The 13,047-nt window shown below is 43.7% G+C and overlaps 1 protein-coding gene across 1 annotated transcript in view; it reads left to right on the top strand.

Annotated features, from left to right (window-relative positions):
• sorcs3a (sortilin related VPS10 domain containing receptor 3a) overlaps positions 1-11,658 on the top strand; it is a gene marked incomplete at its 3' end in the record, with an annotated part of 139,572 nt that extends 127,914 nt beyond the window's left edge. The window contains exons 22-27 of the mRNA XM_080522483.1: positions 30-203; positions 4,891-5,022; positions 5,672-5,771; positions 7,601-7,706; positions 8,592-8,752; positions 11,600-11,658. Coding sequence (XP_080378609.1) covers positions 30-203; positions 4,891-5,022; positions 5,672-5,771; positions 7,601-7,706; positions 8,592-8,752; positions 11,600-11,658 — 732 coding nt within the window. The remainder of the gene's footprint in view (positions 1-29; positions 204-4,890; positions 5,023-5,671; positions 5,772-7,600; positions 7,707-8,591; positions 8,753-11,599) is intronic.
• Between the last annotated feature and the right edge of the window lie 1,389 nt (positions 11,659-13,047).

The raw sequence follows: 13,047 nt of genomic DNA on the forward strand, positions 1-13,047 counted from the left end.
GAGCCAATGACAGTCAGCCAGGCTTTGAATGTAATGCTTCCGGATCAGACTGTATTAACGGTGGGCTTCTTCCTCGCCTCTCTTTGACAGAATTCTTCAAATCGCTCCTTTTATCTTTCTCCCCTAATCTCGACGAGTACAACCCTGACATCCCTGAGTGGAGACAGGATGTGGGCAGAGTAATTAAGAAGGCTCTGCTCCAAGTAAGTGTGAATTTCTCTCCCTCCTTTTTTTCAAATTTTTTTTTTTTTAACTCTCTCTCGTCTTTTTCATTTTCTTCCACCCCGCTCCGCTCCACTCATGCCCTCGGGCAGTTCTGTGATTCATTATCACACAGGTGCGAAGGCTCCGCCGCTGCCTGCTCCCCCCGAGACAGCTTGATGAGTACTAATGCCTTATTTTCAGAAGTCAGCAATGAAATGCTTCAGAATTAGCCGCAATAGGATCTGTCGTGGATGGGGTGGCGTCTGTGCGTGCATGCGTGCGTGTGTGTGTGTGTGTGCGCGAGTGTGTGTGTGCGTGTCTGTGTGCGTGTGTGCGCGAGTGTGTGTGTGTGTGTGTGTGTGTGTGTGTGTGTGTGTGTGTGTGTGCGCGTGTGCGCGCGCGATGAGCCCAAATGTCATTGCCAAGTGTTATTTCTTTCCCACATGCTACTGCTGAGGTGGATAGAGTTAGAGTGTTAGCGTGTTGTGTCACCCTCATCTCTGCAGTGGATTAAACATGAGAGCCGATGCTAGGAGCCTGGAGAGGAGAACGGTGTAGCTTGTCAGAGAGCAGGGTCAAGGCTTCCCAATGAATAACTCGCACTCTATCACAAAATAATCATATACCGTTCATCCAGAAGAGGCCAATTGAATTATATGAACTGAGGGGTGCAAAGAAATGTAAAGCTTGTCACTCCAGTCTAGTGGGGAACTAATTGTAGGCCTTAATGGAAAACTCCTCACACAGAGGAATATGTCGCTATTGAGACCATCCAGCAGCACGGAAAGAAAACAGCATTTCCGATCTATTCATCGATGCATTCGAAGCCTGACATGACATGAGAGCCCTGTTTTTTTATTTATTTGTATCATTTTTTTCAGAAGAGGTGATGATTCAAGATGCTGCCTACTATACTTTGTCTCTTCTAGCTACTGCCCAACATAAAAGAGAAGATGAGGAAAGGGCATCAACTCACAATTGAAGTCAAGCTCCATTTAACTGCAGGCCCCTGTATCAGTACACACAGCTCTGTTGAGCTGAATACTGAGGGCTAACAGATGTCTGACTTCAGCTTCCCTGTCAGTTATGGGTATTATATGGAAGTTCATTAATAGAGGTTATTTCTCCAACCGATCGATCCCCAGCTTCCTCCCCCGTTGGCAGAAGGCGGCGTGGGCTCTTACAGTACAGAGTCGTGACTCCGGGCAAATTCTGTATGTTCATGACTCTCCGTCGCTTCTCTGCACTGTTAAGGCACTGCTCTGTGTGGCACAGTAATGTAGGTTAACATGTAAAGAGAGTGTACCAAGGGAGGCTGGTGGAGGGAGTGTACCAGGGGAGGCTGGTGGAGGGAGTGTACCAGGGGAGGCTGGTGGAGGGAGTGTACCAGGGTAGGCTGGTGGAGGGAGTGTACCAGGGGAGGCTGGTGGAGAGAGTAGACCAGGGGAGGCTGGTGGAGGGAGTGGACCAGGGGAGGCTGGTGGAGAGAGTAGACCAGGGGAGGCTGGTGGAGGGAGTGGACCAGGGGAGGCTGGTGGAGGGAGTGTACATGGGGAGGCTGGTGGAGGGAGTGTACCAGGGGAGGCTGGTGGAGAGAGTAGACCAGGGGAGGCTGGTGGAGGGAGTGGACCAGGGGAGGCTGGTGGAGGGAGTGTACATGGGGAGGCTGGTGGAGGGAGTGTACATGGGGAGGCTGGTGGAGGGAGTAGACCAGGGGAGGCTGGTGGAGGGAGTGGACCAGGGGAGGCTGGTGGAGGGAGTGTACATGGGGAGGCTGGTGGAGGGAGTGGACCAGGGGAGGCTGGTGGAGGGAGTGTACATGGGGAGGCTGGTGGAGGGAGTGTACCAGGGGAGGCTGGTGGAGGGAGTGGACCAGGGGAGGCTGGTGGAGGGAGTGTACATGGGGAGGCTGGTGGAGGGAGTGGACCAGGGGAGGCTGGTGGAGGGAGTGTACATGGGGAGGCTGGTGGAGGGAGTGGACCAGGGGGGGCTGGTGGAGGGAGTGTACATGGGGAGGCTGGTGAAGAGAGTAGACCAGGGGAGGCTGGTGGAGGGAGTGTACATGGGGAGGCTGGTGGAGGGAGTGGACCAGGGGAGGCTGGTGGAGGGAGTGTACATGGGGAGGCTGGTGGAGGGAGTGTACATGGGGAGGCTGGTGGAGGGAGTGTACCAGGGGAGGCTGGTGGAGGGAGTGTACATGGGGAGGCTGGTGGAGGGAGTGTACCAGGGGAGGCTGGTGGAGGGAGTGTACCAGGGGAGGCTGGTGGAGGGAGTGTACATGGGGAGGCTGGTGGAGGGAGTGTACATGGGGAGGCTGGTGGAGGGAGTGTACCAGGGGAGGCTGGTGGAGGGAGTGTACATGGGGAGGCTGGTGGAGGGAGTGGACCAGGGGAGGCTGGTGGAGGGAGTGTACCAGGGGAGGCTGGTGGAGGGAGTGTACATGGGGAGGCTGGTGGAGGGAGTGTACCAGGGGAGGCTGGTGGAGGGAGTGTACCAGGGGAGGCTGGTGGAGGGAGTGGACCAGGGGAGGCTGGTGGAGGGAGTGTACATGGGGAGGCTGGTGGAGGGAGTGTACCAGGGGAGGCTGGTGGAGGGAGTGTACATGGGGAGGCTGGTGGAGGGAGTGGACCAGGGGAGGCTGGTGGAGGGAGTGTACATGGGGAGGCTGGTGGAGGGAGTGTACCAGGGGAGGCTGGTGGAGGGAGTGTACCAGGGGAGGCTGGTGGAGAGAGTGGACCAGGGGAGGCTGGTGGAGGGAGTGGACCAGGGGAGGCTGGTGGAGGGAGTGGACATGGGGAGGCTGGTGGAGGGAGTGTACCAGGGGAGGCTGGTGGAGGGAGTGTACCAGGGGAGGCTGGTGGAGAGAGTAGACCAGGGGAGGCTGGTGGAGGCAGAAATCAGAAATGCATTACAATGAGCCCTGTCCTGATTTCTGCCTCCACCAGCCTCCCCAGGTCCACTCCCTCCACCAGCCTGCCCATGTACACTCCCTCCACCAGCCTCCCCTGGTACACTCCCTCCACCAGCCTCCACTGGTACACTCCCTCCACCAGCCTCCCCTGGTACACTCCCTCCACCAGCCTCCACTGGTACACTCCCTCCACCAGCCTCCCCTGGTACACTCCCTCCACCAGCCTCCCCTGGTCCACTATTGCACGTGTTTGAGACCATTCTTGATTACATTCCGTGCATAACTATGAGCCTGTTTTCCACCAGCCTCCACTGGAGTGTACTGCCTGCCTGTGTTCCCAACCACTCCACAGTGAAACTACAACAGTTTGCTGGAACCAATTCCCTATAATGGGCGAATAATCCGCTCGTATTTGTCACCACAATATTCTAATATTGTGTCTGGAAAGATGAAATCACCCCCGTACCATGATGTCGAGTATTCATATAAGGACTGACAAATACGAGTTATGAACCAGACATTTCAACAATGGTGATTGCCCATGTTTATTTGGGATTGCATGGTGAATGAGGTTTCGAGTCATTTTTGCTTTTTGGTCGTAAAATATGAAATCTAGAAGACACACAACACTGCAGAGGTGTGCTCGGCCAAACTACCCCTTCTCCACCCACCTCCAGTCCCCAAACACTCACCCTGCCTGACTCACCTAACCCCTCCTCTCACCCCTCAACCCCATTTGATTTTCCAATCCAGCAATGAGTTTGGAGGGCATAAAACAGAGCACTCCGCAGCAACGCAGCCAGGAGGGCTTTTTAAATTAATGAGTGATCACAACGATAGAGAAAACATGGGTCTGAGTGCATTGATTTTTTTGAGGGGCTACTGCCTATTTCCCCCCCCCCCCCTCCACACACACACACACACACACACACACACACACACACACACACACACACACACACACACCATCCCTATTACTACCTCTCTTCCCCATCCCTCTCTCCCTCTCTACCTTTCTGCCTCTCTCCCTCTCTCCTTCCTGCTTGATAATTGATGTGATTCAACTGTAGCCTGCTTCATTGTCCACACTGGCCATGGAGAAACACAAAAACACATCTCAGGGTCACTGATCACCGCTCTGACTGGCCGTGTTAGTCTGAGGTGGTTAAAGGGCATTACCTTTTTACGGCCAAAACACATGTTGTGTGTTACATGGATTGTCCTGTGTTGGTTTTGTGACGATCGTTGCATTGTGTACCTGGTTTATTTGAAAATGTGTTGGTGGAGCTCAAGGCTATGTTATTATCTTCCTATGACCTCTTTTTGGACTCTTTGACATACTGCTGCTGATTACTATACCTGTATGTGTTACTGATATGGTGCTCCAATTGCGGTAGTTTTGGAAAAAAAATAGAGCATTTGGTAGATTTGACAGCATAAAAAGTACATATTTAGTATGTGAGTGTAATCTCAAGAAAGTGCACTAAGCTCTATACAAGGACAGTGGGATGCCACCTAATAGTGCCTAGCGGAAAAAGTTTACCACTTTTAATGTTTGACTGAAAGTCCAAGGTACGTTTCTCCCCTTGAGTTTAATGTCTAGACATTTTCAGACCTTCAACAGAGAATCACAACAAGAATAATGATGCAGTCTAAAATGAGTTTCACTAGACAGAGTCTACATTTCCTTTAGAGAATCCTTGTTTCTGAAAGGAAGTATTATATCAATTATATATGTGCTTTACTTATGACTTTCTGATTGGCCATTGTCACAGGTGGCAGACTTTCCAGAGGAGCAGGTATTGGTTGCAGTGTTCCCAGGTGTTCCAACCGCTGCTGAACTCTTCCTTTTACCACACAAGAACCAATCAGAGGGCAGGAAAAAGATTGAGGAGGAGCTAGAGCAGGTAAGGGGGGCTTTGATTGGACACCAAACCAATTTGACATAATGTGACGGTGGCTGGTGAAAGGGGGAACAAGTCGGCAACCTATCCAAATGTTCAAACTTTCTATTCTGAAAAATGTAAATAAATGTCAACGTTGATTCAATGACACACTTGCTCGTCAGCCCAAGACATGGCAATGCAATTGATTCGATGAGTAATCCCCACCACTACCTAGTTAACTATAACACTACTTAACATTGTTAGCAGGCTCACAAAACAAGCTGTGTTAGTTGACTAGTGAGTGTGTCATTGATTTTCAACAATGCTGAAATGTATTTTTTCATTTTTCAGAATAAATGTCTGAACATTAAATCGGCTGCCGACTTGTTCCTGGTTTCACCAGCTGCTGTCACATATACATTTATGTTAGGGATAATAGCATTGTCAAGACACATTTTACAGGAACCTTCCAGGATCCTCCTCCCACAAATTGTGGGAAATTGTATTATCTCTTGTGAGTGCAGGTAAAAATTGCATTGTCGACGTGTGAGACGGCCAATTTTATGTGGCCCATTATGAGACCGCAACTGTTCTATTATTCAGTTTGTCTGGGAGTGTTGTAAACTGTGACTTAACTGTTTAACTAAAGCATGCTGAATCCACTCAACAGATCTCTGAGATACTTGTCAGCGCCCTGAATCAGAATCTGGTGGAATTTGAGCTCAGGCCAGGAGCGAGAGTAATTGTTTACATCACACAGCTCACTTTGGGTAAGGACCAACTATTTAAATTACTTTTTTATGTTAGTGAAGAGATAATAATGTACTGCTAGAGAGATGATGCAGTACATACAAACATGCCTACCTACCTACCTACATACATACATATAGACATACATACATACACAACAACTACTGTGCAGTCATATCATTTACATTTGCATTTACATTTTTGGCATTTAGCAGACGCCTTTACCAACACTTACTACTTGATAATCCTCATTTTATTAACAGAAGCTACACAATCTGTATTCACCAATTAACATTCATGTGAGTCTGCCACCATCCCCACTCATGTGAGTCTACTGTTCTGTCAACATTTGGGAGTGTAGTGAGGAGGAATTTTACTATTAAGTAAAGCTCCTTGAAACAAAGTGTCTTTTATATCTGCCATCAAAACGCCAGCATCTGTTCTAAATCTTTTACAGCCATCCATCCACAAAATGAGTGTTATGGTGGTGTATAATTATGTTGATTATTTAGTCCTTGAGAAGAGGAAGATGGGGGTGTAGTTTGATAGCTAGCTGAATATAAGATGAAAAGATAACAAGTCTTGGCTGCAATTGTTAATAGTATGTTAACCTCCAAAAAAACAGCTTCCTCATGGGAAAGATTCACTTTGACAGTATTGAATTGATGCAGAGCTACAATACACCAGTACTTCTGGTTTGTATTTGTTTTTATCCACAAACCTATGTTTCTATCATCAGTCAGGCTGAAACTCAAAGGATGGAGATGGCATTGGTCAAAGCTTTCTTCCTGGTCATAGTAGTGTTTTTTTGACAGGGTCTTACAGTATATGGTTGGCAGGTTCCATTAGCCACGCAATCCCCTCTGAAACCATAGCCTTCGGGGCTAGCTGTCTGAGTGTTAAAGCAGCACGTATATCGTAGCTGGGCCGTGGTGCTAGCAGGACTGTAACGTATGCCTGTGTGTGGCGGGTGAGGGCAACCAGCTGGATCCCCCTTCATATTTCACCCAGGAAAAGGTCTGAAAAGCCTTCAAGCTGCTTTGGAAAGGTCACTGCCATCACTGGTCTCCCTCACGGAGCTGTAGCTGGATCTAAGGAAGGAAATTTCACTGCGTGTTACCTTTTGATGATAGATATTAATTCCCATTTTCAAAGTCGTTGGAGTTCCTCAGGGACAGAGGAAATGGTGGTGTGGAGCACTATGATCTGTATTGTCATGTTCTGCTCAGTGTTCCTGTGTGTTTGGTACAGTTGTATTAAATTGTTTATACACATATGTTTTTTTACCATATTTGAACAACTCTGGATATGAATATTGCTTTGCTTGTTTTAAGCAGATGGCTTTTAGTTTATAAACGCATCCATTAGAAATTGCAATTTCACGCTAGCACAACCTTTAAAATGTGGGATATTAAAAACAAGAGCAGTTTTTCATAATGTACAATCATTGCCTTGGATCTACCCATAATCCATAGCAGGATTTATTTACTGCTGAATACACTTGGCTGTTGTGTCATCCTCAGACCTGTTGTCGGAGGCCTACATTAGGGAACACATGAGACACAATGCTCTGGGATGTTGCATAGGAGCCATTGAAATGGAATTGTATCCCACTGCTGCCTCCCCATAGCTCAACAGTTTATTGAACACTGTGGTACGGTATAATGTAATTTGAAAAACAATTTAATTCAACTACAGAATACTATGCAGTTACTCTTATGTAGCCCTTGTAGGATGATTATTGTGCATAAGGTTATCATTATTGTGAAAAACTAGGTGATAATTGTCATTAGGGATGTGACATATGCTAAGTGTTGTTTTTAACGACATCCCCTCCCTTCTTTCACAGCACCCTTGGTGGATTCCAGCCCAAGACACAGCAGTTCAGCCATGCTGATGCTTCTGTCAGTAGTGTTCCTGGGCTTAGCTGTGTTTCTAATCTACAAATTCAAGAGGTGAATTCCTGTGTGATTATCTCTGACCACCGCACAGTACATGTCTAATCATTAGGTTTTAAGCATTAATAATGGCTGGTAGATTGGTAGGATCTGCATCAATCAATGATGAACTGCTCGTTTGCCTGACATTTTCATTTTTAATTTACACAGATTCCAACTTGATTTAAATGCATGAGGCACATGTGCGAATCAGTGATGAAATGTTGAGAGGGAAAAAACATCATTAAATTGCTGTTGCTGTCCCTCAAATGTACAATGAATATTTTATTTGTTCTGAAAATGATTCTCCCCGAAAAGTCTGCAGGAAAAAGTTGCCATCAATTATAAATATGGGATTTTTCTTATTAATCCAAATAGGAAACATATTTATTGAAATGTCACACTTGACAAGGCAAACAATTAAATAACAAAATGTGTATTAATTTGAAATCCATTGGAGGGTGACTTGATAAATCACATATTTTTTATTATGAATATAATAAAAAGAAAATATGATTTATTAAACTAGCACTGCAACAGTAATGTAATACTGTACTGTATATGGTTAAGAAGAGGAGGCAGAAAAAGAGGAGGCAGAAGCCAACTGGGACTACACTCAGATCTATCCACCAAAGCTGTGGAGTTCTATCATACAGAGAGCAATTAATTAGACAATATTTATATTGGCTTCAGAACAGAAATAGCATACTGTATTTCACAGACTGCAATCTGTGGATCTGAGACAAAATGAGTTCATTCATCCCAACCCTGAACAACATTTGCCTCTCTTTGACGAATGACCAACGTCTTTGACCATGGATTTGCTCTGATCACCATCATTTAAAAAGCTGAACTAAGCCCTATTGTAACATGTCTTGTTTTATTATCCCTTCCAATCTCTAGAAAAATCCCATGGATTAACATATACGCAGAGGTGAACCAGGAGAAAGAGCAGGAGATGATTGGCTCGGTCAGTCAGAGTGACAGCACCCCTAAGATCACCCTCAGTGAGTTCTCCACGCCCAAAGAACTGATGGAGAAGGAACTTGATGCCAGGGTCAAACGTAAGAGACAAGCTTTGTGTAATATCTGCTCATGAATCATTGGTAACAATGATTACTTTTACTAATAAGCATTGATCAACTATCACTATTACTAAGTAGTGTACAAACTATTCATATGGTTGAAGGCGGAAGTTTACATACACTTAGTTTGAAGTCATTAAAACTCTTTTTTAATCACTCCACAGATTTCATTTTAACAAACTATACTTTTGGCAAGTCGGTTAGGGCGTTGTAGGACTTTGTGCATGACACAAGTAATTTTTCCAGCAATTGTTTACAGACAGATTATTTCACTTATAATTCACCATATCACAATTCCAGTGGGTCAAACGTTTACATACACTAAGTTGACTGTGCTCTGAAAATTCTAGAAAATGATGTATGGCTTTAGAAGCTTCTGATTCTGCCTTCTTGTTAATTGACATAATTTGAGTCAATTGGAGGTGTACCTTTGGATGTATTTTAAGGCCTACCTTCAAACTCAATGCCTCTTTGCTTGACATCATGGGAATATCAAAAGAAATCAGCGAAGACCTCAGAATTTCTTTATTTTTGGGGACCTCCAAAAGTCTGGTTCATCCTTGGCAGCAATTTCTAAACGCCTGAAGGTACCATGTTCATCTGTACAAACAATAGTACGCAGGTATAAACACCACGGGACCACGCAGCCGCCATACCGCTCAGGAAGGAGATGCGTTCTGTCTCTTAGAGATGAACGTACTTCGGTGCGAAAAGTGCAAATCAATCCCAGATCAACAACAAAGGACCTTGTGAAGCTCCTGGAGGAAACAGGTACAAAAGTATCTATATCCACAGTAAAACAAGTCCTATATCGCCATAACCTGAAAGGCCACTCAGCAAGGAAGAAGCCACTGCTCCAAAACCGCCATAAAAAAGCCAGGTTTGCAACTGCACATGGGGACAAAGATCTTAGTTTCTGGAGAAATGTCTTCTCATCTGATGAAACAAAAATGTAACTGTTTTGGCCATAATTACCATCATTATGTTTGTAGGAAAAAGGGGGAGGCTTGCAAGTCGAAGAACACCATCCCAACCGTGAATCACGAGGGTGGCAACATTATGTTGTGGGGGTGCTTTGCTGCAGGAGGGGCTGGTGCACTTCACAAAATAGATGGCATCACGAGGAAGGAAAATTATGTGAATATTGAAGCAACATCTCAAGACATCAGCCAATGACAATGACCCCCAGCATACTTCCAAAGTTGTGGCAAAATGTCTTAAGGACAACAAAGTCAATGTATTGGAGTGGCCATCACAAAGCCCCGGGGCCTCATTTATAAAAAGTTACTTGAACGTCATCTTTAACTTGCACGTAAGCATATTATGCGAAATGGACGTAAGCATTATTTATAAAACGGACTGTTTAAAATTGCGTACGTCTGTCGTATGTACTTCCGTCTATAAATAACAAATATAATAAATAGGCTTGATTGAGGTGTTGAGCAGCACCTTTGACGAGTTCACACGATGGTAGACAAATGAAAGAAGAAAAACTTTACTGAGGAGGAGATCGACTGTCTTTTATCAGAAATAGACGCGTGGTCGCAAACGCTCTTCTGGAGCTCCAAGGAGCTTTGCTTTTCTCTTTTGTATTTTCTTTTAGATTCTTGTAATGTTGACTTACACTATGGTCAACGTTGCAAGTAGACCTATCTAACGAAAATAAAGAAAAAAGCGAAGCAAACGTCCTTGGACAGCATCCCCCCTTTTTCCACACTTACTTATTTCCTTTATAACCCAATGGCATATAAAGGAAGACTGAAATACAATCATAAACATCAGTTCCCTTTAAATCTTGAATTAAACTCTTTTTCTCGGCTGATAACAATATCGTTCATTTTATTACAAGCCACTTTCACTTCGCATGAATTACGGTAGGCATTAACGTGTTCGAGTGCTCGTACGTGTTCGTATGTCAAGTCAAGACCTAACGTAGAGCTACGATTGTTTCCACGGTCTAATTGACTCAGGTTGAAATTGTATAAATCACTACTTTTACGTGGTTTTCTACGTACGCCATGGGTAAGATCAAATTTGATCCAAAGTACTTTTTATAAATGAGGCCCCTGTAACCCTAACCCTCAATCCAATAGAACATTAAGGGGGCAGAAGTGAAAAAGGGTGTGCGAGCAAGGAGGCCTACAAACCTGACTCAGTTACTGTCAGGAGGAATGGGCCAAAACTCCACCGACTTATTGTGGGATGCTTGTGGAAGGCTACTGGAAACATTTCACCAACATTTTAAATGTAAAGGCAATGCTACCAAATATTAACTAAGTGTATGTAAACTCCTGACCCACTGGGAATGTGATGAAAGAAATAAAAGCTGAAATAAATCATTCTCTCTACTATTATTCTGACATTTCACATTCTTAAACTAAAGTAGTGATCCAAACTGACCTAAGACATGGAATGTTTACTAGGATTAAATATAAGGAATTGTGAAAAACTAAGTTTAAATGTATTTGGCTAAGGTGTATGTAAACTTCAGGCTTAAACTGTACATGGTATTTTGGCATTTATGAACATCTAAGTGTTCATGTAGAAAGATGTATACTTTTGATAGACATTTAATGGACACATCTACAGAATGAATGTGAATTAAGGACGGAGATAGCTTCTTAAAAACAATAACAAAGAAGCGAGCAATCAATGGGTCAGAAACTACTTTCTCTCACATTATGCAGCTTAAGCACTTTTGATAACACAATGTTTTAAACACTCAGTAATTTACACAAGGTATCAATCTCAAAAAAGTTATTCATTTAACAACCATCAAGAGGACTAAATCACTTTCTCCTTGTGTTGTTTTTTCTCTATCACCAGGGGGAATCGTAAACGCCCATGAGAGCACAAGGGAGATTCCCAACTGTACTAGCGTGTAAAGCAAGGGAATGCTATAATGTGTACAGAACAGAAGTATTGACATTTTCGGGGGGTTATCTTACTTTTTTTTTTTAATTCTCAAACACAGTTGATGTTAATAGTTTTTTAAGGACCTCATTTATACAGATTTGCATGGGTGTCTTGTATCTATGCTGCAAATCTAAACCCACTCAATGAGACAGATAATTATTAGGAAAGTTGCAATGGTTTAAACTACAGTACAGTACAAATCCAATTTATTTTGCAGAGTAATGTTTGTTTTTAATTCTAATTATTATATTTGTATTTATTTATTGGGCTTTTGTCAAAACCTATGAAGAGAGTTATGTACATTTCGTAAAGGCCCATGGCAGCCAGTTTCGCTCCCTGTTTTAAAAAAAAAAACATACTCAAAGAACGGAAGCACAGAGTGGTGACCCTAGTCATTTGTGACAGCTGGTGAGAGGACAAGTCGGCAACCGCCCAAAAAAAATGTATTCTAAAAAAGTTAAATACATTGAAATGGAAAATGTAAGCTCATTTGTGGGTGGTGACTTAATTTATTTCAAATCAATTACTATTTACTATTCCACTACTTTACATTGTTAGCAGGCTCAGAAAACAAGATTAGCTTGCAAGCCAATTCAATTTAAAATGTTCTTGGAAAACATCCTCAAACTGCAGACTAGCACAACTAGCCAGTTTGCTAACACAGCTTGTTTTGTCAGGCTGCTAACAATGTAAAGTAGTGTTATAGTTACAGTAACTAGGTAGTAGTGGGGATTACTCACTGAATCCATTGCATTGCAATATTTTGGCTTGACTAGCGAGTGTGTCATTGATTTTCAACAACGTTTCAGTAAAACAATGTGTTTTGAAACAATGCTCTTTTAAAGGTGATTTTAAATAAATTATCCGGTCCAATTTATTTTAAAAAATCAGAATAAAAGTCTGAACATTTGGTCGGTTGCCGACTTGTTCCCCTTTTCACCAGCTGCTGTCACATTTAAGGAACTATTATGGGAAAATAACACCAGATATAGCTAGTACAATTCTCGCTAAAATGTGTTCGAAAGGTTTTGTTTGACTTAGTCATAGTGAAGGGCGTTCAGAGGGTTATATTTGAATCTGGGCGCAGTGGCCGTTAACTTTACAAACAGGCTATCCACGTCACACTTTGGAGCTTATGGCTGTAAGAAATGTCATACGCCATGGCAATTTTTGGACTTTAATCATTGTGCAATAACATTGTGCACCACCATGATGTCATATATCAGCTAAAAACGTTAACATGACAAATGTGGGCCTTTAAAGTCTGCTTTTTAAAAGGTATGTTGTTATTGTCTATATGGGCCATCATGTTTGAGTCTTCGATCTGACAGGGAATGTTATCAAAATGTACTACTGTA

This window comes from Nansenia antarctica (genome assembly GCF_963989245.1).
Source record: "Nansenia antarctica genome assembly, chromosome: 2".
NCBI lineage: Eukaryota > Metazoa > Chordata > Actinopteri > Argentiniformes > Microstomatidae > Nansenia > Nansenia antarctica.